The sequence below is a fragment of the Neodiprion lecontei genome, chromosome 6 (assembly GCF_021901455.1).
Source record: "Neodiprion lecontei isolate iyNeoLeco1 chromosome 6, iyNeoLeco1.1, whole genome shotgun sequence".
NCBI classification, from domain to species: domain Eukaryota; kingdom Metazoa; phylum Arthropoda; class Insecta; order Hymenoptera; family Diprionidae; genus Neodiprion; species Neodiprion lecontei.
In genome coordinates this window covers 3503396-3528236 of record NC_060265.1, presented here as the reverse complement: position 1 = coordinate 3528236, position 24841 = coordinate 3503396, and the positions used below count along the sequence as shown (strand labels likewise).

Below are 24841 nucleotides of genomic sequence, written 5' to 3'. Positions count from 1 at the left end.
TTCTCATTATTTTTCAACCTTAATTTTAATTTATGTCAATTTGTTGTTAGTTTTATTGTATTTTATGCCTATACACATCATTTGTTTGCATGAGCTTTTTGTACGCCGCCTAAGGGAACTTGTCCCAGGACGAATAAACGCATCTATCTATCTATCTATCATTGATTGCAGGTAATCGCCGAACAACTCACTACATTCAGTTGAGCTCTGTTGTAGCCACGTATAAGAGACGGAAATTCTGCATGTTGTGCTTTGAAGAAAGTTTTGTAGATAGAGAGTCCAGTCTCTGAAAGGACAAGTGAAATTCTGCAAAGGTGGACGCGACGTGATGGACACTGAGAGTCAATTAGAACTGAACACCGATTTTGATATAATGAGGACTTATTTAAATCGTTACAGCGTAATGGTAATAAGTTTCACAGTACTATTTCAATAATGAAATGCCACTTTTTTTAAACACGTAACGGCTATGCTACACGCGAATGATAAGTCTAGACAAAGAAGAAACTTCAATTCATTTATGCTGTGTATAGTAAACCTTGTGTTTATTTAAACATGATAAATCGTTTATTCTGCGTAGTCTGCTGCCAATCTGGTTAGGATAGGGTCGTAGACGAGTTCTTTGGCATTGATGCCCCATACAAAGTCGAGGTGATTCCATTTTCCATCGAGGACTCGGTAAAGTTCGACGGAGTTTCCAAGCTCGGCGTGCAACTGCTCAACGTCCTGTAAAAAATGCAATAAAAATTGAAGATTGAAGAAACGTCCAGCGGATTACACAGGTTGGCTTACCTTTACAGCAGCCATCCAGTCGTTGTCACTGTAGATCAGGTGAACAGGCGCAGTAATTTTGCTCAGATCGTAGTTTGGTGGTCTGAATGATCCGTAGTTGATCAAATTGCTAGTTATGCCGTGATCCCACCAGCGGAAGTAGCCGGATTGAATTTCTTGGCCGTAGTGAACCAGTTGACGAGATGACGCGCCAGCTGGAGAATATTGGAAGATGGTCGGCAGCAAAGTCTATCGAATAAGCAGTTTGAAATTATTAAACAAGTCAGGTATACAATTGGTCATTAATCCCATGTATTTTAATCAACTCACGGTGTTAAGCTGGGCTCGGTTGAAGCCGCACATAACGAAGAGAACGTTAGTGCAGAGGAATTGAGTCAAAGCATCGTCGTTGCAGAAAGTGGAACCAGCCGCACTGAGCAGATCGGAGCTTGGCATGAACTCGTACATGCCGAAGATATTGAAGAATGTCTGCGTAAACGAGCATTGAAATAATCAAGTCCGTTACGTAGTGACAAGAAATTAAATCAGAGGTGAGAAAGGTTGACTACGAACCTCCAGGGTATTTGTGAAGGTGGCCGCAATCCTCAACATCGGACTAAAAAGATTCGACATGTAAGCGACAGGTGCCAAGGAAAACATGACCTTGATCTTGTCGTTGTACTCGGGCCTCTCAGCGGCCATTACGTAGAACGCAGTTGTGCCTTGGCTGTGACCCATGTAGACCACTTGCTTCTCGTGCGTGGTATCCAGAACATAGTCGATCATTGCAGGAAGATCGTGGACACCAATTTCATGCCAGTCAAACCTCCAGAATCTTCGGCCGTTCAAATTCTTGATGGTGGTGTGATTCTTGGAGTGTGTGTTTCCTCTAGCATTGCCCAGCCACACGTCGTAACCAGCGTCAGCTAAGAGGTATCCTACAGGAAAGAAAAGAACCGTTGTTACATCCGAGAATATATTTCGGAAACTGCAGTGCGGTCGAACCGTGATTCAGTCGATGGCTTACCCAAAGACTTTCCATGTCCCATGATAAGCCAGTCAGCGGAACTAGATAAAAGTCCGTGCATGAGGAAAGCGACTGGCTTCCTTCGGGTTACAGATGTACTGGAAGGTGCGTTGACACGGTGCATTGCAAGTATGTATCCATCCTCGGTGACCACATGATGAGTCTCGGCGAGGTAACCATTGCTGGTAATCAGTTCAGGCTTTTGGATGAAAATCAGAAAGGGTATAAATGATCTGAATCTTATAGGGTTTCGGGGCAATTTTTCGCATCCCTCGAATCCCCGTCAAAGTAAATCTTCTATAATTCTAAGTGTATATTATACGTACGATTGTTGCAACCACGTTGTCGGATGAGCGAGTGAAAAGGTCCTGGACCATTTCCTCGGTCCATACTACCTCACCGTCATCTGCAATGGCAGAGCCGATTAAGGCTGCCAGAAGAACGAGGAACAGCTTCATCGTCGATCCCAACGTTCAAACTTCATTTTGCCCACGCGATTCGCTTAATATACCCATTCTACCAGATCAACTGTCCTGATAATAACTTCGTAATACGAATCTGTTATCCTAAACCTTTGAGTATCAATCCATTAATTGATTTACTTTTATTATTGATCTTAACGTAAGCCCTGATCAATAATACCAGCATTCGTGACAACCGCGTACAAAGATTTATCTTCTCTCAAAAGCCTTCGTTAAAAGAATTAACCATCATTCTATTTTTCTTCAATTTCTGTCAGGTATAAATGACGTTTACGTACCAATACATCCGTTTCTATTCAATCAGGTTTGACTATAAATGGATGTGCCACACGACCGTGCGAATACGTGAATCTTGAGATAATCCTTTTGTTTTTCGCAAACTAAATCTTGCATTGATTAATTGACGTTATCGAATTCCAGATTGAGTTGCTGTCAAAGACCTGAGATAAATAAAGAAAGTGTATCGCTGGTACACAAGTTTTTCATTTCGTATGTCACATTAAGTGATAATGAATTGTTGGCAGGTATGACGAGCAAGATCGTGCGGGGGTGAGATATTCAATTATTTGAGTAAAAGATTTTCGAAATGGAGGATTCGAGAATAAACGAATTCAGTGATATCAACTTAATGCAACATTTCTTTCTCACTTCCTCGATCATAGCGAAAGAATTCCGATCAAAACTCTAGCTGCTGAAGTCGCCGAAGGATATCACGACTGTTCATCAAAATTGTACAAATGTATATAACATGTTTCCAGTTTTGCTGCTGTCGAATACCCTGAAACGTTTCTATAACCGAGGAAACGATCATATTCCACGTATACGTAATCCCAAAGCTGTAATATGTATTAATGGGTTCAACGAAGCGTTCGTAACAATAATTTACGGACGATGAATAGCCGGTGAAAGCGGAAATTGCTACAGAAGGTTATTGTCGTGGTGCTAAACGATGATGATTGCACAATTCACGTGCGTAGATGATAACTTCAAGCAAGTGAGCCTGGAAAGTGAAATTTAAAAAATTCCGCTTACAAATTTACAAAAAACGCAATTTTCGTTGATCCCAATACGACAGATAACGCAATAGCCAAATTTGTCTCGTGATTGACTGATTAACGGGTAGCATCCCGCGTTTTTTGGCCTTCACAGTTATAGAAAAAGGATGAAAAACATCGTGTGACGACGAGGTCGACAACATCGTTATATCTAACTCTATGAGGAATATAACGATGTCACGATCGTCCACTCTGGAATGAGAATTTACAAACGCAAAACTTCTTATTACGGGTATAATGTACAAAGTATAGGTACGTGACTTGACGATGTCGTATCATGCAACGCGTTCGTCTTTACATCGGACCTGTATACCTAAGCATATAAACTGGTAGTTTTTTCATTTTTATATTTCTAGTCAGGTTGCTTTTTTTCTGTATACTACAGGTAAAAGAAAATTGCATATTCATACCGGTAATGGCATAACTACGTGCATTATTTTTTTAAGTGATATTCGTCGTACCTGAACTTCGACTTTTACTGGAGCTTATGTTCCGTACGCCACTTAAGAGTGTGCCTATCTTTCGTCTGAACTTTATCGGATGGTACCCATTCATGTTCGCGAATCGAAAGTACGTTCGCTGGAATTCAACCTCGAGTAACTGAAGCAAGTCGCTTAATGGAACGCAATCGAAGGTTAGTTATGTTTACGATAACGTAACTTTCCAACTGAACCGATTTAATTTTAATGTCAGTGTTATAGCACACACAAGGTCATCGAAAGCATTTCTGTTGCGGGTGAATCACTCACGTCATGCGGTTCAGAATGTCGGACGACAGTCATTGAAAAGATGGGGATTACTTATGCCTAGTTGCATCAGGTCGTCTAATGCCATACCGTGCGGGAATAAAAACAGTTACGTTACGAAATTTAATTGAAAAAACTATATTCAATTGAATTTTTACAAACTTATTCGTATAAAACTCTTGTATCGATGTCATCGATTTCCTAACGATTTGTACTTTTTTACAATGACCATCATGTCGTCGTACAGCAGAGTTTTAGCGTCCTTAGAAAGGACGAAGTCGAAATGATTGAAAAACGGCCAAGGCACCGCCTTCGTCGCCACGACGTTTGGTAGCCGCTCTTCGAGGGCTCTGATATCCTGAAAATAAATATCATCAACATTGTCCGTATAGTTGTTCGATAAGAAAAGCCGTCTCGCTAGCCTCCGATTCCCCGTAACTTCTTAACGTAAAATAAACGCAACGAACTTTCATTGTTACACACTCACCGGCGGTTGTGCCAACGGATCGTTAACACCGTAGTATATCAGAACAGGCACTGTGATCTTGTGCAACGGGTATTCCGGTGGAATATCGCTGCCGTATCGAACGTAATTCCTTCCATATCCGTAATCAAATTCCCTGAAGCTTTCTAGAAATAAAGATATGATTAGGATCTTGTCCGATAATATTATACTACGTGTACGAATAATCTTCCGATACCAATTAGATAGTCATCGAAGTACGCACGTCACTGGATTAAATCTAACATCTGAGCCACGTGACGTTGATATCACGCTAAATTTATACCCTGATACTACCGTATCACTCACTATCAAAGACCACTTACCATTTGCTATATTTTGCCAGTAATGCTCGATCGTGTTCAGGGAAGTTCCGGCGGGGTAATGCTCGAGCAAGGATGGTACGATCGCCTGGATTCAAAGAAGAGATTTATTACAAAAAGAACGAAAAGAAAATCGAAGTTTAAACGAACGAAGAGAGAAAAGAGGAACGATTATCGGTGAGGAAATACTCACGGAATCTAACTGCTCGGGGTCCGCGCTTCCGGCTAAAAGAAAAATTATCCATTTGCACATTTCTCTGATCGACGGTGATCGACAGACGCCTGAGAACAGTTGTGACGTCGATTCTCTGAGAGGAAGAATTTCTTCGACGCCAAGCCGCCTGATGGAATCCTGGAAATGTCGTGGAAATGAAGAAAACGAGAAGACTATCACTTACAGGAGCATCAGACTCAAGGCTATCGAACAGGTAATACAACGTACGTAAAAGGTACGTGACAAGCACACAATCTCGATCATATTATCATATACATCGGGCAAACGTTCACACGCGCGGATCGAAGTACGAGACTGAATTTAATAATATTATATACTTGTAAACGAAATCCATCGTGAAAAATTAACATTATTTTTCCATTATTAGAATGAAATTAAACTTCCGGTATCAAATGAAAACTTAACCAGAGGCCAATACCATGCACCGCAATTAATAATTACGCCACTGACCGTACAAATGAGTTCAACTATCAAACCATTACGTTCCGAGTTGTTTTTCTTTCTGATTGTTAGGAAAATCTCCATCAATTCAACGACACCTAATCCCGCGATACCGGAAGCGGAAGGGATTATCAAATGAAAATGACGAGTATCGCGATGGGATCGAGCAATGATTAATCGGCAGTGATTTCCGACTTACAAACGCCCTCTTGGCAAATCTCAGACCCAAAGTAAGCGGTCCCCGATATTGAGCCGTCCAAGTAATGACCGGTGCCAAAGCCACGACGAGATCGACCTTTCTGTTGTATTCCGGTAGAACCGAGAGGAGAACAGCAGCGATTGTGCATCCCATGGAGTGACCGATCACCGTAACTTTCGGCACTCCCGTTATCGCCAACATGTAGTCAATCGTTGCCGTCATGTCGTAGACTCCATTCTCGTGCCAACTATAAAATGGTATAACAGTACAGAGCCATTCCCAGCGCTCTTGACGGGGCACGTAAAGTGAACCGTTGGATGTGCTAACGACGAGGCGAAATTCGATCTACGTATACACACGTAATAGTAATCGTTGTTACCTGAAATGCCAGAACTCCGGACGGTTTGGAGATAAGCTTAGATGTCTTCGGCTGTACCTGTTTCCCCTTACGTTCAACATCCACACGTCGTATCCGGCGTCGACCAAGAGATAAGCTGAAAGTGTAATATTTACACGTGAACAACGATTTCGCCACAACCGTAAGGCCGAAGCACGGGTTACTCACACAGGTCTTTACCCGGTCCTCTCATTACCCAAACGTCCGTTGAAGCCACCATACCATGGATGAGGAGCACAAGTGGCTTTCTTCGTGCTGGTGGTGATCTTGGACTGCCGAACATTCTGTGCAAGCTCAGAACGTATCCATCACTCGTAGTCACGAATCGTTCCTCCACGTAGTATTCAGTTCTTCTCACTATATCAACCTGAACACCCGATCAACGTCGCAGATTTAATATTCAAGCTACACGGTAGCTGGAATTTAGAGATCGGTTAAAGCAAGGGTGTCTTTCGGACATTTGGTAGACTAAATTGTCACTAAATGTAAATGTGAATTCTCTGTCGTTCGTGCGGTGTAAGGTATAAAATTTGATTATGTTTTTTTCCAAGGTCACGCGCTCAAGCACGTTCAAAATAATTCATCGAAGTAATGTTAGGTCTGCGTGACGCGCGTAGGATTTCGCAATTGCAAATCTGTGCACGATCGGCGTTCCTCAGCTCGCGGTAGAACCTAATGATCCGCTACGAGCCATACAAAATAACATTAATACTCGACAAAGGTTTTACGTGATTAGGTATGCACTGTTACGGTAACGTATAATTAAAAAGTCATTAATTGATTGCCTTATAAATGGTAGTTTTGAGGATCGTGACGTTGGGTTAAGCCCTCGCCAAGACAATTTCAGTTTATTCGTCAATATGGTAATTAATTAACATTTTGAAATTTTTATACGATTGTAACACAAGGTGTTTGGAATTTCGGTTGTTAACTTTATAATCCTTCCATATTTTCTAGACTTTCCTTTAAATTACAGGCATAAATTCACTATAGCATTAAATTCGTAAAATACATCGATGCATCAGAGTATCAAACATTTCCATAATCGGTATAGCACTGTCAATGGCGTGGAAATGAATTTCGTCAATAAAGAAAATACATTGTACAGACAATTGAGCACCTTCGTACGATGTGCTAACGCTGAATTGCAATTATTGATTGGTCGTTCTGCGATTGAGTCTTAAATATCGCTGACAGAAATGTGTTTAGAAAGGAATATTGAAATAATCGTGTTCAGTGTTTATACGTCATGGAATGAAACGCGAGGATGTTAGATTTTTTTCAATTTTCTTTTTTTTTCTTCCTTTTTGCCGTTCAAGATTTTCACCTTCAAACTTTGTACACTTTCCCCAATTGTAATCCAAATTTAAGAAAAACGGCGAAACACGCTACAGAAATCGTCTGTATCTTTATGCGGAAGAAAAACTATGCAATTACCTATATTTGTAAATAAAAAAAAATCGGTCGCCACATTTTGAAGTAGCAATTTTTATAGTAAATTAGTATTTTCTGACAATTTTTAATGAACAATAACACTAATAATACAGATAAAAAACTTCACCGTACTTCCCTGCAACCAATCAGGCTGCAACTATTCTAGAGATGTTTAATTTACTCGAGACTTGGAATCGATCTACTGCAAAATGTATTGATTAACGAGAACCAGTTGTAAAAAATATACTTACCAAAGTTTCTACCCGTTTGTGCGGTCGGGTTGGATTGGAGTTTTGTCGAAACGTGTTCGAAGACACTGTGTCGACATTGTCAAGTGTATTAATCATTACGAAAAGGCATCCTAATATGCTCCAGTTCCTCATGATAAATAAATATATATATAAATATATATATATGTATATGTTCTAAGAGTGAAAGAATTTTATTTTAACAAGAACAACTAACCGGCACTAATCGTTCCTCGGTACGTTTTATCGTGTATCAAACGGTTGGATTAGGAATTAAAAAGTAAGTATCGGACATTTCACTAGCACATCAGAAAACGAAGTTGCTCATCGGTCAAACGGAGAACTGGTATATATATACGTCCGTCTCAAAAAATCCAGATCACATCGTATTATGCACGTCCCCCACTCCGGTTACAGATTTCTGACATTTTCTTCGGGCGTTCCTTGCACTTTGGCCCTTACACGGAGGTAATCATACTTGTACAATGCGCGTCACACTGACTGATCATAAACCGAGCGACTGCCGGTTCTCGACGAGCGTGCGTGGGAGGCTTTCGTTAAAATTTGACAGAACGTCTTCCGCCGGTGACAAAGAGACCCGGTTCCAGTTATTGCTCAACTCGGTATACGGCAAAGATTTGGAATAAGAAACAAACGGTCGGAAATTATCGCAGCCGCCACAACGTCTCGTGTCGTTTTTCCGTCGACTGATTACCGACGTCGAGCCCCATCGTCCGGAGCTCCGTCCCCCGGCGAAATGACGCTTCTCGTTACAGAACGGGGAACACGTACGTCAAAACGATTCGGTGAAATTTTTATTTCGATATTACAAAACCGGGTCACGCGAGTAATTGCCTTCGTAATCTCCCTATAATTGTTCTGGCGTAAGAGATGGTCGCGTTGGTTCTTATCTCGAATCTCTCACAATTTCTCCTTTCTATTCCGCGTCGAATCTGACATTACACAGTTGTTTTCAGCTCTGCGTCGATCACGGCAACGTTCGGACGATCGAGTTGAATGTCTTCGGCCCCGGGTCATCATTCGAATTCTTCCGTATTAATAAAGTCTAGGTGCATGAATTTGGTGAGGCAACGATCGCTACAAAGTATTTGGAATATTTAAGCTTATCATTCATGGGTTCATTAAATAAATAAAGCAAAATTTTACTTCGTTCAATATTTTTCAGTTAGTATACTAGGTATGTCAGTGGCAAGATCCGTACATGTAAATTTACGCTTACAGGTAAAATTTAAAATCTACGTCTATACATATACTGGATGCACACGCTATTAACGCGTCATCATATTTTATCGATCTAAGTAAAGCTTTGGTATATGTTGGCTAACACTCGGTCTCAGACTTGGTCAATCATCCTGTTTGAAAGAAGTGCGTTACGATCATTTACCGGAACTGACTGGAACGACAAAAATAATTTCTTACTTGGAAGAAAAATAAAACAGATAATAACTGTTTCAACAAAAGATTACGTGACTTTGTCCATATAGGTTCTGCAATACAATTCGCAAATTTATGTATGGCGATATGGTATACACATGAATAATATATTATTATACTGAAAATAAATAAATTGTTATGCAGTATTGCAATTTAAATTCTCACAACAATAATTGTTTGCCCATTTTGACGTGCGGCGAGGAAACACCGATTGGCAATCATATCTCAATTTTCGGCCACGGGCTGAGTTTTTGAAATAAAATCTTGAAGTGGTCAGTTGATTACAGCTGGAAGTTGATAACTATTGCCATCGCTACCTTGGAACCGTAATAAATTTATGTTAATGTTTCTACAAACTGATTTTGGTCACCATTGTGAATATTTGCGAATTACATTACGTACGTAGTCATGACATAATTATTGTGGATACACGGATATGGTCCACCTTACGATGAAACCGCGAGAGTTCGCAGGGTGAAATAAAAGCTTATTTTATTTGTACTGGTGAATGAATTCTATGGTATCGTCGTACAGGAGACGTTTAGCGTCGGTAGCCCATACGAAGTCAAGGTGATTGAACGCTGGGTAAGATATTGCGACAGAAGCTACAACGTTCCGCAGCCTTTTCTTCAGTTCCATAACGTCCTGCAGGCATACGAGAGTGAAGGTAGACAGAAAATCGATATTTGATTGAGTTATGAATCGATCCATCGACCGCGAGGGTAACCAAATTTTTTCTTACCACTTCGTAGGAAAGGGGGTCGTTCCTGCCGTAAAAGAGAGCAACTGGTGCTGTTATCTTGGAGACGTCGTAAGCCGGTGGTTCGGCCTGCTGGTAACGCCCGAAATTCTCGACGTAGCCGTAATCGTACTGCCTAAATTGACCTGCCAACCGGTGAGAATTGAACCGTAAATTGAAAAAGCACGATGGTTGAAAAATATTGTTCAATAATTCCTACCACTAGATATGTGTTGATAGTAGTGCGTCAGCGTCTTCAGCGACACCCCGGCAGGTAAGTAGCTCGCCAGATACGGAATGAGAGTCTGAGAATATTATAGATCAGAGTTTTGTATAACTTATTGATTGATTGCATGCTGCAGAAAAAATATCGCCATGGATTTAATAACTCACAGTGTTGAACTGCTTGGGGTCGAATCCAGTGAAAGTGAAGATTGTGTATACGCAAACTTTGTGGGTAGCAGCTTTTTCGTTGCACAGTGAGTTTATCAGTTGTGCGAGGAGCGTGCTTTGTGGATATAGTTCGAAAATTCCCTGAGCACGGAATGTTTGCTGAAACACGTTTACACGTCCCATCGATAGTTGAATCAGGGTCAATGGTCCTACATCGATATACTTATACCACTTATACCATTGTACGATTTTTATTATTCTATATATAGATCGATTTACCTCGATAAAATCACCGCTATCAAAAATCAATTTTTGGATTCCCGTACGTGCGTGCTTCCAGTAAGCAACTGGTGCGAAACTGACAACCAATCGCAATCGATTGTTGTACTCCGGTCTTTTCGAGAGCAGAATATAGCTGGTGGTCGTGCCCATGGAGTGTCCGATGTAGATCAGACTCTTTTGGCCGGTATGATCGAGAGCGTAGTCTATCATGGCGGGAAGATCGTAGTACGCCATTTCGTGGAAACTGCAGGGAGTAGAAAGAGCAGCGTTGAAAATTATCCGACGAATCTAGGACAAGGATGACAAAGTTGACTCGGAATCGGTAACGAGGGCGTGCGAGAAATGTAGAGGCGATGAAATGCACCGTTCCAACGTGTCCGAGAAAATCACGGACTTGATCGCGTGTTCACGCGACCAATGTTGACCAGCTACGATCGCGATTGCAAGGTGAACAACTTAGCAGAGATGTAGTGGCGAGATTTGACTGACTGATATTGATCGGATCGTCCATTCGGATTATTTTTCCGCCGCGTACAAGAGATCGCCTCGTCTTATTCCTGAAGAACGGTTGAAAACAAATTGGAACACACCGAAGTCTATCGATAATATTAACAACAATAATAATAACAACAGTGGTACAGCGAATAGAGCTATCTTCGGATGGCCTGCAGTCACTTGTAAGGCGGTCGTCAGCGCTCCAGAGTCTTATTGCCAGCCGATCTTTGGATCTCGAGCATTGGAACTTGTAATAACGACGGTATGGAATCTAGCTTCGATCCATGTATCGTGCATGATACATTATTTGTAAATGTGATTACGACTGACGGTTGGTGGAAGAATAGTTGGTAAAAATTTTCAAGGGGTAATTGGTAGCTCGTAAGATTCGGCTGGAAGCTGCATGAAGAAAAATGGTTACATAATGTGCGGCAGGTGGTGAAAGATTTACAGAGCGCAATGGTAGGAGGTACCTGAATTGCCAAAATTTCGGATCTTCGGGACTCAGAACGACGTGAGATCTTGAGTATGAGTTGCCTCGAAAGTTGCCGACCCACACGTCGTAGCCAGCGTCTGCGAGTAAAAATACTGCAACAAATTGAATACATACAAATACTTCTTTTTTCTGTCAGTTACGTCTGCACGTTCAATCGTTCATTTTATTTTAATTTTTTCTTTCAATGATCAGTAGGCGCAGCTTGGCTAACAATAAAAGTCGGATTTCGGCTCTCCGGGAACAAAGCAGCCTTGCACTGCAGCGTCCGAAAGTATTGAAAGAAGAAATTCTTGACCTACGTGTCCGTGGTAGGTTCTTATTTATTTCTCTTTTCTTGGCTTCGGTGGTCTTGAAGCGTGAAAACGGGTTTGACATTGCGACTTAATAACAACGTCGAAAAACTGTTTAATCTTCATCTTGCACTAGAACAAATCTCAAAGCGCGCCTCACGTAAGCTTCGAGTGACTTCAGTTTTTCTCAAAGATCGTTTGTAACTACATGTTGCAAAAATGGATCTTGCGAGCTTCGTTATTCGGGGTGATTATTTGACGCGGGGAAAAAGTTCCGGATTCGTCATGAGACAATTACTTCGCACGAATTTTAAGGCCTTAAGTATATAATAATAACAGCTCGTTATAGCACGCTGACCTCAGAAGTTTTGACTGTATAGTACTGAGTGGTAAATCATCTTATGTAAGTGATGCAAACAAATTGCCGTCTGACGTTAGAAAATGTTGTGTTCGTAAGCAATTGTTCGTGAAACGAAATGAATCTCGGGTAACTAACATATTATATGCGTTACGCGATAATAGATGCCATTTTCGTCGAATAAGTCAGCTGGCTTCAGTGCTTTTCTGATGAAAGAAATCGTCGCTGTGCACAATTTGATTATAGCATGACATTGTAATTTTCAATAATACTCCACTTGATATCTCGCTTCTTACACGTAAATATTTATAACGAAATTAAAACCAATTTTTGTGAGAAACTAATTCAATTGCTGTTTATACTTAAAGTAACAGGATACATCAATATGAAAAATATTTCTGGCATATTTTTTTAATGATCAATCTGGTGACAATGAATTAATGAATTCAACGATTCCTTACATCACAATAAATTATGAAATTGAAAGGTTGCATCGAGAGGATTGTGAGTCGATTTAAGAAATTCCAACTACAGACAAACATCGTGATATATGATCTTGAATCGCTCATAATTGACCTGCATTTGGTTAAGATATTCACCAGGGTGGTGTTGGACGACTTTTATCATTCTCATCTTCATTCCTATTACTATTATTCATAAGTTTATATCATCTATGAAGGATCAATCACGTATGAGTTGTAGACGGCAAAAAAGTAAACCGGTTCACACTCGACTCCCTGTTTTCCACTTCAAATGAGGTTTGTCCACGCTCACCATCCGCTCGTCAACCTTGACCCAGCAAAAATGATTATTGAACCTCACCTAAATCCCTTCCAGGGCCCATTAAGACCCAACTGTCAGACGACGCGAAGAGGCCATGCTGGACGAAAACTACGGGCTTCTTTTTGACTAAAGATGAACGTGCGCTACCAGGAATTCTGTGGAATCTTAGATTGTAGCCATCTATGGTCGTCACGTTGTGCTCCTCGGCTGGATAATGATACTGCTTAACCAATCCCAGCTGAAAATTACAATTGTACGTACGGTGTGGTTTTGATGGAATTAGCTTTATACTTTACTTCCCGATAAATCCCGAATCTGTTGCATCCTACCGTCTGAGATCGCAACCGATTGGAATCTAGCCGCCGGAAAAGCTACATGCTTTTGCAGCTCGTACAGATTTTCCTCATACGGACAACGAAAGTTTCTTTATAACTTGTACGCGTTTACTCTCAAGACTTTTATCCGCATTGCAAATTAATTCCGCGAAAATACGGGTGGATGACACATTGAAACGAATTGTTGAAGAACGAATCCACGCGGTCCACCTAAGAACCAGAACAAAGGAGATTCCCCAGAAGGAAAAATAATCAAATCGACGAAACAAAAGAAAACTGCAAAGTCTGTTTTCAAAGCATGTAAACGATCGTCGGGAATTCCTGCCGCGTGGCGTTCAACCTTGGCAACCTTGAAAGCGGTGGCTGTCTGGCTTGCAAGAGACACGAGTTTGTCTTACGCCTGATTAGTTTGCACACGTTGTTAATAATAAATGCAAACGCTCAACGTAGCGGTGTTTCTCTGTCGTTAGACATTACGGCCAAAGAACTTCAGCCCATCCGCCGAGCGTTGCATCTTTCGAATCAAAAACGCACCGGCATGAACGAAGGGGAAAGGAACCAAAGAGTTAGCCAAGAACTTAATCGTACTTTGTCGCTAGTTCTCGCTACTTACAAAGTCAGAGACCGCTAAGGAATTCTTCAGCCTGAGCTCTCGAGGAGACGCGTTTCTGACGCGAGTAATTCTTGGGACCGGCGGTGATAAGATGGCCCTCAGGATGTTGAAGGACATTCCCTCGACGGGGCCTTGCATCAAGATAACGAAGGCGATTATCGCACCTGCTTCGCACCTCCTCATCGCTTTGGTTTCTTCGATACAAACGCGATCGATGTTATACTATCCGATGCAGTTGCACTTGCGGTTACGTTGGGGTAGCGGATTTTCGCTGTGAAAAATTTAACGTTACGTGCAGCAGTCTCGAACGACAAAAATTAAACACTTCCTGAACATGAATAAAGCAGATCCAATACACAACTTGGCCCTATCAAGTTCATTTATATCCAACACTCAGCTGACCGATCGGCGATAATAATTAGGAAACCGTAGTCACTGAAAATCACCAACACATATTATTTTCAATCACATTCTCCTTCCGATGTCCATTCCGATTACGCTAGTATATAATGACCGATTTGTTGATCGGAAAGAAATATTTTACAACGTAGTGAGCTGGCGGTTGTATCGGTTGGCATTTCTCATCAAGCGAATCATAAAGCCCCAAGATCAAGTGTCGATTCGAAATCAGAAAGATATTATTCTGGAAAATATACGGTATGTAGAAAGCACTCTTCAAAGCAAACCAACTGCACGCGCCTAGGGGTGTCGATTTCACCAAGGTGCCGTGTCAATGGCTACTGTGCCTCCTGAGATCTGATCTCTGCAGTTATACGTCGATCAGGTGCTCTAAGATCTCCCCCTGCACGTCTTGGCTCTTTATCAGACTTCCTGGTGGGATTCTCGTATACCGAAGTTCACATCTTGCATGTAAAATGACTTTTGTTTGGAGAAGTACTGCCGGCACGGTACCGTCTACCTTGACTGCCGCGATCTCCTAACATGCCACTTTTCCTCGCAAAACGAGCAAATCTTTTTTCCTACGAGTTTGCAGATCTCATTGTCATTCCATACAGGAAAGATCTTTGAATCTGACGATGTGTACAAATTCGTTATACACGCTTCTGATTTACACATTAATCTCTACGGGGTAAAGGAAACGGCAGAATGGAAGAATTTTTCCATGTAACTGCTCTGACGAATTATTTACGACCATTTTATACATGCGATCACCGAGTAGATATATCGCCGAAACAGTGGATATGAATTGTGACACTCCGGCCACGTACACTTTGAAACTTATGATTTTAATGCATTGTTGGGCGCTAATTACTTGGAGTAATTATACTTCAAAAACGAAGCGGAAATGCAAATGCGGAGTGCAACAGAATCGTTCTCAGGACGCTGGGAATAAGCCATGGGCTATCCAGATAACTTGATCTAGGTAAACGAACGTGGCCAACGAATCGGCGAGAAAAGTCATACAATTATACATTAAAGAAAAACAATGTTTGTTTATTCAAAAGCTGAATGGATATACATACTCGTATAATTGTCGGAGTAATGGTATTGGGTTTTTAGGAGTTGGCACGATTTTAAGTGTATCTGGGAGAGCCGAGTGTGCAAGATAATGCAACTTCCACTATCGCATAGTTGTACACAAGGAAGGATAATAAAACTTCCGTTTTCGGATGGTTATTACAAGAATAAATAATACACATTTGCTTCTGGTTTCTTCCTGTTATTTTAACGAGGACTTACTGACGAACTGTAAGTCGAAAACTCAGTGGCGTTTGCAATAACTTTCGGTTTGGTGCAACGCGACGAGACGTTCATTGGGCTATATCCCCATAAATTATGCGCCGACTACACAACTGGACGAATAAAGTAAAGCTAGAGCATGAAATTCGATACTAACAGTAAGATCCATCCAATTTTAAAAGATGAAACACTTTACCGAGCAGAAAGACCGAATTCAATCCAGGGGCGGGGCGCTACTGATTTATGTTCCGCGATGTTTTCCCAATTAGAAGAGTTTGCTTATTCTGTAGATTAAGTTTTTAGTGTTACAGATCAATTCGAACGATTTCGACGAGCAGGAGGACCGAAGTACAAATCGTTATTCGTCAGTAACGACCAGCGGGAAAAACCGATAAACAATTTGATGGAGAGGATTCTACGTCAAACTCTCAATCTTCAACCACAAGTCGAGGACGGGCTCTGAAAGATCGAAGGACGATTTCGCGATACGCCACAATATTGCAGTGCAGCAGAATGTGTCGGATGACATGATAGATCAATCAAGTTCTTGTTAATTATGATAAAGCGTTAATTTGTTTACGGGACGGGAACGATTAGTCGGAAGCTGGACGTCACGAACTCGGTCCGAAAGGTACTGCAGAGCGTTGTTTTGCCCCGTGCAATCGATTTTTTGCCGATCGGCAGAATACAATGTTCACCAACTAAACTGACGAAGTTACATGAATCGGCTCGATGAATTCTGACACGTTACAAGAATATTAGTGAATCTGAAGGCACTTCGAATTTTCAGGATCGGTCTTTCAGCGCCGGTCGTGTACTCGGGAAGCATTATAACAAACACCATCGTTACAGTTTAGCACGGATTAGGATTCGACATTGACGATAAAGTGAAGATCAGTATCGCCAACAAAGAGATATTTCGATTATTAACAAACTCGGAATGACCGTGGACGTCTTCGCTTTCCAATGCTAAGAACTTCGTCTAACGCAGTTCTAATCGCTTTTTCGAAGGCTGCGTAATTCTCACCGTCATCAGCAAATCTTACGATCACATCGCAATTTATGTAATAACGGAATAAGAAAAACGTTTACATTTTCAAGGTGGAATAAATCGCTATATATATGTATGTATATATGTATGTGCCTGGATGCTATTTGTACAACAACAGGGAAATAAAAACTTATACTTCCTAGGTGAATTTAACTAATGCAGTGGTGTGTGTAATTAATGATTCGGCAACTTTGATAGAGAGGAAAATGTAAACCTGCATCTCAAAGCATTTCAAACCCTACACACGACACAGATTCCATAAGGTGTGTGCCAAAACATACTGTGAGTAATCCGTTACATCGGAACACTTATGCACTTAGATCTGCAATCCGGTGTCAAGTACATGATATTACTACTTTTATACTCATCATCCATATACGTAATTAGCTCGATGTTAACCCGTGAACCGATGTGATGTGTGCTGTTTCACCTCTAAGATAGTGCGGGGGACGATGTAATCAGGCAACTATTCAACAATTGGTAATTCACTGTCCAAAATAACGATTTCAAATTGAAAGAAAATTTCTTTGCAATCGAAGTGATGTGAAAAATACCCGACATTCACTTTGAATTACGAAAATCACTGCCCTCGGGACCATAATTATGTAATATACGACAGGGAGTACAAGTACGAAACAATTCTGTGCGATGATATTGCTATACAATCTGAAAATCTGGACGTTACTCGGGCTATGACGGACATTATGGAATGAGAAAAACACGGACATTATAAACGCAATTACTCCAGTCTGATCATTGTCGCGTGCATAAGTTTTTTCACCGTGTACCGATTTGCATTAAAAACTAAGTATACTGAAGGAACTCAGCAGAACCCGCATGCATGTTATACCTACAGGTATTAATAATTGCTGTTTATGTTCTCAGGTGTAGTATTCGTTTGCAATATGTTGTCAATATCGGCTCAGGTCAGGGGCGCTGCAAAGCTGGATGAACCGCTTGAATCAATTATTGCTCATGGGTGAGTTTATAATTTTATTGTTACAGAATTTGTCCATCCATTTTTCGCATTTTCTGCGTAAGTGCTCATATTACGGGTATAATAACTAGAAGGGCAGCGATTAAAGACAATCGATGTATATTTCTTACATTTTCTGTCAAGCTTCGCGTTTCATTGCATGTCCACTTTATACCGTGAAAATTGACGTGTCATAGCGTGAGCAATGATTCGCACCTAATATTTAAAAAGTTCCGCAAAATTTACCATAAAAAAGAAAATCGAATGTTTTCTGATTTCTGTAACGTATGGTCTGATTATGATAGCTGAGTCTTGTTGTGGAGGTTTGGAAAGCTTCAAGAATCAGCTTCAAGGATACATGCTTGGTTTTCAAAAATATTTAATAATTTACAAGTAATTTATCTCCTAAAGAAAAGTGGAAGGTTCCCACGTTAAACGAATGAGAAATTAAAATTAAAATAGCGACCTATTCGAACCGATGCAGAAAGCTTATATGTAGTCATGACATAATTATTGTGGATACACGAATATGGTGCAAATTATGATAAAACCACGGGAATCCGCAGCGTGAAATGGAAACCTATTTTATTTGTATTGGTGAATTAATTCTATGGTATCGTCGTACAGAAGACGTTTGGCGTCGGTGGCCCATACGAAGTCAACGTGATTGAACGCTGGATAAGATATTGCGACCGAAGCTACAACGTTCGTCAACCTTTTCTTCAGTTCCATAACGTCCTGCAGGCATATGAGAGTGAAGGTAAACAGAAAATCGATATTTGATTGAGTTATAAATCGATCCATCGACCGTGAGGGTAGCCAAATTTTTTCTTACCACTTCGTAGGAAAGGGGGTCGTTCCTGCCGTAAAAGAGAGCAACTGGTGCTGTTATCTTGGAGACGTCGTAAGCCGGTGGTTCGGCCTGCTGGTAACGTCCGAAATTCTCGACGTAGCCGTAATCGTACTGCCTAAATTGACCTGCCAACCGGTGGGAATTGAACCGTAAATTGAAAAAGCACGATGCTTGAAAAATATTGTTCAATAATTTCTACCACTAGATAAGTGTTGATAGTAGTGCGCCAGCGTCTTGAGCGACATCCCGGCAGGAAAGTAGCTCACCAGGTACGGAATGAGAGTCTGTGAATATTATAGATCAGAGTTTTCAACAACTTATTGATTGATTGTATGCTGCAGAAAAAAGTATAGCCATGGATTTAATAACTCACAGTGTTGAACTGCTCGGGATCTGATCCAAAAAACCTAAAGTATACGTTTAAGCAAACTTTGTGGGTAGCAGCATTTTCGTTGCACAGTGAGTTTAGCAGTTGTGTGATAAGAGTGCTTTGCGGATATAGTTCGTGAATTCCCTGGTTACGAAGCGTTTGCTGAAACACGTTTACACGTCCCATCGATAATTGAATCAGGGTCAATGGTCCCACATCGATATACTTATATCACTTATAAAATTTTACAATTTTTATTACGCTTTATGTAGGTCGATTTACCTCGATGAAATCACCATTATCCACTAAAAATTTTTGGATTCCCGTACGTCCGTGCTTCCAGTAAGCAACTGGCGCGAAACTGACAACCAATCGCAATCGATTGTTGTACTCCGGTCTTTCCGAGAGCAGAATATAGCTGGTGGTCGTGCCCATGGAGTGTCCGATGTAGATCAGACTCTTTTGGCCGGTATGATCGAGAGCGTAGTCTATCATGGCGGGAAGATCGTAGTACGCCATTTCGTGGAAACTGCAGGGAGTAGAAAGAGCAGTGTTGAAAATTATCCGACGAATCTAGGACAAGGATGACAAAGTTGACTCGGAATCGGTAACGAGGGCGTGCGAGAAATGTAGAGGCGATGAAATGCACCGTTCCAACGTGTCCGAGAAAATCACGGAGTTGATCGCGTGTTCGAGCGACCAATGTTGACCAGCTACGATCGCGATTGCAAGGTGAACAACTTAGCAGAGATGTAGTGGCGAGATTTGACTGACTGATATTGATCGGATCGTCCATTCGGATTATTTTTCTGCCGCGTACAAGAGATCGCCTCGTCTTATTCCTGAAGAACGGTTGAAAATAAATTGGAACACACCGAAGTCTATCGATAATATTAACAACAATAATAATAACAACAGTGGTACAGCAAATAGAGCTATCTTCGGATGGCCTGCAGTCACTTGTAAGTCGGTCGTCAGCGCTCCAGAGTCTTATTGCCAGCCGATCTTTGGATCTCGAGCATTGGAACTTGGCGGTTGAGACCATTGTCAATTGTAATAACGACTGTATGGAATCTAGCTTCGATCCATGTATCGTGCATGATACATTATTTGTAAATGTGATTACGACTGACGGTTGGTGGAAGAATAGTTGGTAAAAATTTTCAAGGGGTAATTGGTAGCTCGTAAGATTCGGCTGGAAGCTGCACGAAGAAAAATGGTTACATAATGTGTGGCAGGTGGTGAAAGATTTACAGAGAGTAATGGTAGGAGGTACCTGAATTGCCAAAATTTCGAATCTTCGGGACTCAGAACGACGTGAGATCTTGAGTATGAATTGCCTCGAAAGTTGCCGACCCACACGTCGTAGCCAGCGTCTGCGAGTAAAAATACTGCAACAAATTGAATACATACAAATACTTCTTTTTTCTGTCAGTTACGTCTGCACGTTCAATCGTTTATTTTATTTTAATTTTTTCTTTCAATGATCAGTAGGCGCAGCTTGGCTAACAATAAAAGTCAGATTTCGGCTTTCCGGGAACAAAGCAGCCTTGCACTGCAGCGTCCGAAAGTATTGAAAGAAGAAATTCTTGACCTACGTGTCCATGGTAGGTTCTTATTTATTTCTCTTTTCTTGGCTTCGGTGGTCTTGAAGCGTGAAAACGGGTTTGACATTGCGACTTAATAACAACGTCGAAAAACTGTTTAATCTTCATCTTGCACTAGAACAAATCTCAAAGCGCGCCTCACGTAAGCTTCGAGTGACTTCAATTTTTCTCAAAGATCGTTTGTAACTACATGTTGCAAAAATGGATCTTGCGAGCTTCGTTATTCGGGGTGATTATTTGACGCGGGGAAAAAGTTCCGGATTCGTCATGAGACAATTACTTCGCACGAATTTTAAGGCCTTAAGTATATAATAATAACAGCTCGTTATAGCACGCTGACCTCAGAAGTTTTGACTGTATAGTACTGAGTGGTAAATCATCTTATGTAAGTGATGCAAACAAATTGCCGTCTGACGTTAGAAAATGTTGTGTTCGTAAGCAATTGTTCGTGAAACGAAATGAATCTCGGGTAACTAACATATTATATGCGTTACGCGATAATAGATGCCATTTTCGTCGAATAAGTCAGCTGGCTGCAGTGTTTTTGCGATGAAAGACATCGTCGCTGTGCACAATTTGATTATAGCATGACATTGTAATTTTCAATAATACTCCACGTGATACCTCGCTTCTTACACGTAAATATTTATAACGAAATTAAAACCAATTTTTGTGAGAAACTAATTCAATTGCTGTTCATATTTAAAGTAACAAGATACCTACATAAGGATATTGACCTACATTTGGAAAATATGTTTACCAGGGCAGAGTTGGACGATTTTTTTCATTCTAGTCTTCATTCCTGTTACTATTATTCGTAATTTTTCATCATCTATCAAGGATCAATTACGTACGAGTTGTAGATAGCAAAAAAAGTAAACCGGTTTACGATCGACTCCCTCTTTTCCACTTCATGTAACGTTTGCCCACGCTCACCATCCGCTCGTCAACCTTGACCCAGCAAAAATGATTATTGAACCTCACCTAAATCCCTTCCAGGGCCCATTAAAACCCAACTGTCAGACGACGCTGAGATGCCATGCTGGACGAAAACTACGGGCTTCTTTTCGACTAAAGATGAACGTGCACTACCAGGAATTCTATGGAATTTTAGATTGTAGCCATCTATGGTCGTCACGTTGTGCTCCTCGGCTGGATAATGATATTGCTTAACCAATCCCAGCTGAAAATTACAATTGTACGAGTATGTACGGTGTGGTTTTCATGGAATTAGCTTTATTCTTTACTTCCCGATAAATCCCGAATCTGTTGCATCCTACCGTCTGAGATCGCAACCGATTGAAATCTAGCCGCCGGAAAAGCTACATGCTTTTGCAGCTCGTACAGATTTTTCTCATACGGACAACGAAAGTTTCTTTATAACTTGTACGCGTTTCCTCTCAAGACTTTTATCCGCATTGCAAATTAATTCCGCGAAAATACGGGTGGATGACACATTGAAACGAATTGTTGAAGAACGAATCCACGCGGTCCACCTAAGAACCAGAACAAAGGAGATTCCCCAGAAGGAAAAATAATTAAATCGTCGAAACAAAAGAAAACTGCAAAGTCTGTTCTCAAAGCATGTAAACGATCGTCGGGAATTCCTGCCGCGTGGCGTTCAACCTTGGCAACCTTGAAAGCGGTGGCTGTCTGGCTTGCAAGAGACACGAGTTTGTCTTACGCCTGATTAGTTTGCACACGTTGTTAATAATAAATGCAAACGCTCAACGTGGCGGTGTTTCTCTGTCGTTAGACATTACGGCCAAAGAACTGCAGCCCATCCGCCGAGCGTTGCATCTTTCGAATCAAAAACCCACCGGCATGAACGAAGGGGAAAGGAACCAAAGAGTTTGCCAAGAACTTAATCGTACTTTGTCGCTAGTTCTCGCTACTTACAAAGTCAGAGACCGCTAAGGAATTCTTCAGCCTGAGCTCTCGAGGAGACGCGTTTCTGACGCGAGTAATTCGTGGAACCGGCGGTGATAAGATGGCCCTCAGGATGTTGAAGGACATTCCCTCGACGGGGCCTTGCATCAAGATAACGAAGGCGATTATCGCACCTGCTTCGCACCTCCTCATCGCTTTGGTTTCTTCGATACAAACGCGATCGATGTTATACTTTCCGATACAGTTGCACTTGCGGTTACGTTGGGGTAGCGGATTTTCGCTGTGAAAAATTTAACGTTACGCGCAGCAGTCTCGAACGATAAAAATTAAACACTTCCTGAACATGAATAAGGCAGATCCAATACACAACTTGGCCCTATCAAGTTCATTTATATCCAAGACTCAGCTGACCGATCGGCGATAATAATTACGAAACCGCGGTCACTGAAAATCACCAACACATGCTATTTTCAATCAAATTCTCATATTATATAACGACCGATTTGTTGATTCGAACGAAATATTTTATAACGTAGTGAGCTGGCATTTGGAATTGGTCGGCATTTCTCACGAAGGAAAAGAAAGAACTACCCCGATAAACATACGTCCACATAAAGTACTCTGCAAAGTGAAACAGCTTCACTCACCGAGTGGTACCGATTTCAACAAGGTGCCGTTTCAGTGGCTACTGCGCCTTACTGATACCTGATCTTTGCAGCATACGTCCGTCGAATACTCTAAGATCTCCCCATGCATTCCTTGACTTTTGATCGACCGTTTACGCAAGATCCTTCTAATTTCAGGGTTCACATATCGTGATTAAACTGATTTGCGTTTAAAGAAATTGTGGCGACAGCACCGGTCCGGTCCACCTTGTCATTCCAGGCGGCAAGAATCTATGAATGTTGACCACGTGTACGAATTCGTTATACACACTCCTGATTTTTAAATTAATCTCTAGGCAATAAAGGAATTAGGAGAATGGATGGATTTTGTCACGCAAGTGCTATGGCAAATTATTCGCGGCCATTTCTTATATGTGGTCGTCACGAAGATTGTAGGCAAGTACATCGCCGAAACTGTGAACGTGAATATTAGTAAATCTGAAGGCGCTTTGAATTTTCAGGACTGGTCTCTTGATTCCGATCTTGTATTCGGAGAGCATTATAATAAAAAATCATCATCATGACTCATCGTGGATTATAGGACTCGACATTGAAAGTAAGGTCAAGATCAGTACCCCCAGCAAAGAGGTGTTTCGATTACTCGTCAACCCACAATGATCATGGACGACTTCGCTTTCAATTGCTTAGAACTTCGTCTAACTCAGTTCTAATCACTTTTTCGAAGGCTGCGCAATTCTCACCGTCATCAGCAAAGCTCACGATCACATCGCCATTTATCAAACGATGTAATAATAAAAACATTTACATCTTCAAGGTAGAATAAATCACGCAACATTTATTCCCGACCTATTGCTAGTTACTATTCACACTAACGGATTGATCAGCGAATTTGATGTCCGGCCAGAATCTCGTTCCTTACTATCGTGTTAATTAAGGGTCTTTCATAGTTTTGGGTCCGATATAATTTTTGTCTCTCCGCAGGTCGCGATCGAAGGAATTGCCCTTAGAGTCTACTCGACTTACTTGAAAATGATACTGATCGTAGTTCAAGTTGTGAATAAAGTGTGGTATCGTTATCAGCCTGACATTTTTTTTTTTTTCCATTCGCAAGTAATAGATTATTGACGGAAAAATTCTGGGCTTGATTCTGTCGCGTGTGGTTTCTAAACACATTGTTTTTTATAAATAAAACGTTGAAATAGTTGAGGAAATCAACTGACGAAAATAACGATTCCAAATTGGAAGTAAATGCGTCGTAATCAAATTGATTTTAGAAATACCCGACATTTACGCGAAATTATGAACTTCACTATCTTCTGGACGAAAATTATTTATACAACAGAGGGTATAAGCCATCAATCTAAAACAATTCTATGCGAGAATGCAATAATATAGTCTTCAAATGTGAATACATTTGAGGCTGCGACTAACGTCATTAATTTAGAAAAACACGGACATTGTAATGCAATTAAATTACTCGAGTCTGCTGATTGTCGGATAAATTTTTTCACTTCATACCGCTTTGCGTTGAAAACTAACAATATGCGTACCGCAGAACCTCGAGCAGTATATATCCACATGCATATTATACAGGTATTAATAATTGCTGTTTATTTTCTCAGGTGTTTTATTGATTTTCAATTTATCCATACAAAATGTCAGCTCAGG

The 24841-nt window shown here is 41.0% G+C and overlaps 2 protein-coding genes across 3 annotated transcripts; both read right to left on the bottom strand.

Moving 5' to 3' along the window:
- Positions 1 to 517: 517 nt before the first annotated feature.
- On the bottom strand, positions 518 to 14889 carry LOC107221024. The gene is made up of 14 exons (XM_046743108.1): positions 14100 to 14889; positions 13191 to 13389; positions 6161 to 6275; positions 5782 to 6028; positions 5100 to 5258; positions 4910 to 4994; positions 4569 to 4711; positions 4274 to 4439; positions 2125 to 2270; positions 1799 to 1997; positions 1345 to 1709; positions 1102 to 1260; positions 793 to 1020; positions 518 to 726 (listed from the first exon to the last, which is right to left on the bottom strand). Exons 1-14 carry the CDS (start codon positions 14280 to 14282, stop codon positions 568 to 570), a joined length of 2553 nt encoding a protein of 850 aa, XP_046599064.1. The 5' UTR covers positions 14283 to 14889; the 3' UTR covers positions 518 to 567.
- A 3300-nt stretch (positions 14890 to 18189) lies between these two features.
- On the bottom strand, positions 18190 to 24645 carry LOC107224549 (lipase 3-like). Of its 2 annotated transcripts, none has more exons than XM_046742719.1 (9): positions 24630 to 24645; positions 22557 to 22827; positions 21642 to 21840; positions 20327 to 20441; positions 19333 to 19579; positions 19054 to 19212; positions 18880 to 18964; positions 18663 to 18805; positions 18190 to 18565 (listed from the first exon to the last, which is right to left on the bottom strand). In XM_046742719.1, the coding sequence occupies exons 2-9, from the start codon at positions 22737 to 22739 to the stop codon at positions 18413 to 18415; spliced, it is 1284 nt and encodes a 427-aa protein (XP_046598675.1). In that variant the 5' UTR covers positions 22740 to 22827; positions 24630 to 24645; the 3' UTR covers positions 18190 to 18412. The 2 variants fall into 2 exon arrangements, with proteins under 2 accessions (XP_046598675.1, XP_046598674.1); XM_046742718.1 differs by lacking the exon at positions 24630 to 24645 and adding an exon at positions 23195 to 24340.
- Between the last annotated feature and the right edge of the window lie 196 nt (positions 24646 to 24841).

Bases quoted from the DNA above. Each gene is read 5' to 3' on its own strand.
- LOC107221024 (XM_046743108.1), bottom strand. From the start codon at position 14,282: ATGAGGAGGTGCGAAGCAGGTGCGATAATCGCCTTCGTTATCTTGATG. The intron at 5,259-5,781 runs GTAAGTCGGAAA...CGACATTTCCAG, and splicing joins GATTTGCCAAGAGGGCGTTT to GATTCCATCAGGCGGCTTGG. The intron at 1,261-1,344 runs GTTCGTAGTCAA...TCGTTTACGCAG, and splicing joins CCTTCACAAATACCCTGGAG to ACATTCTTCAATATCTTCGG.
- LOC107224549 (XM_046742719.1), bottom strand. From the start codon at position 22,739: ATGAGGAGGTGCGAAGCAGGTGCGATAATCGCCTTCGTTATCTTGATG. The intron at 21,841-22,556 runs GTAAGTAGCGAG...TGTAATTTTCAG, and splicing joins CCTTAGCGGTCTCTGACTTT to CTGGGATTGGTTAAGCAATA. The intron at 20,442-21,641 runs GTGAGGTTCAAT...AATTTGTTGCAG, and splicing joins GGGCCCTGGAAGGGATTTAG to TATTTTTACTCGCAGACGCT.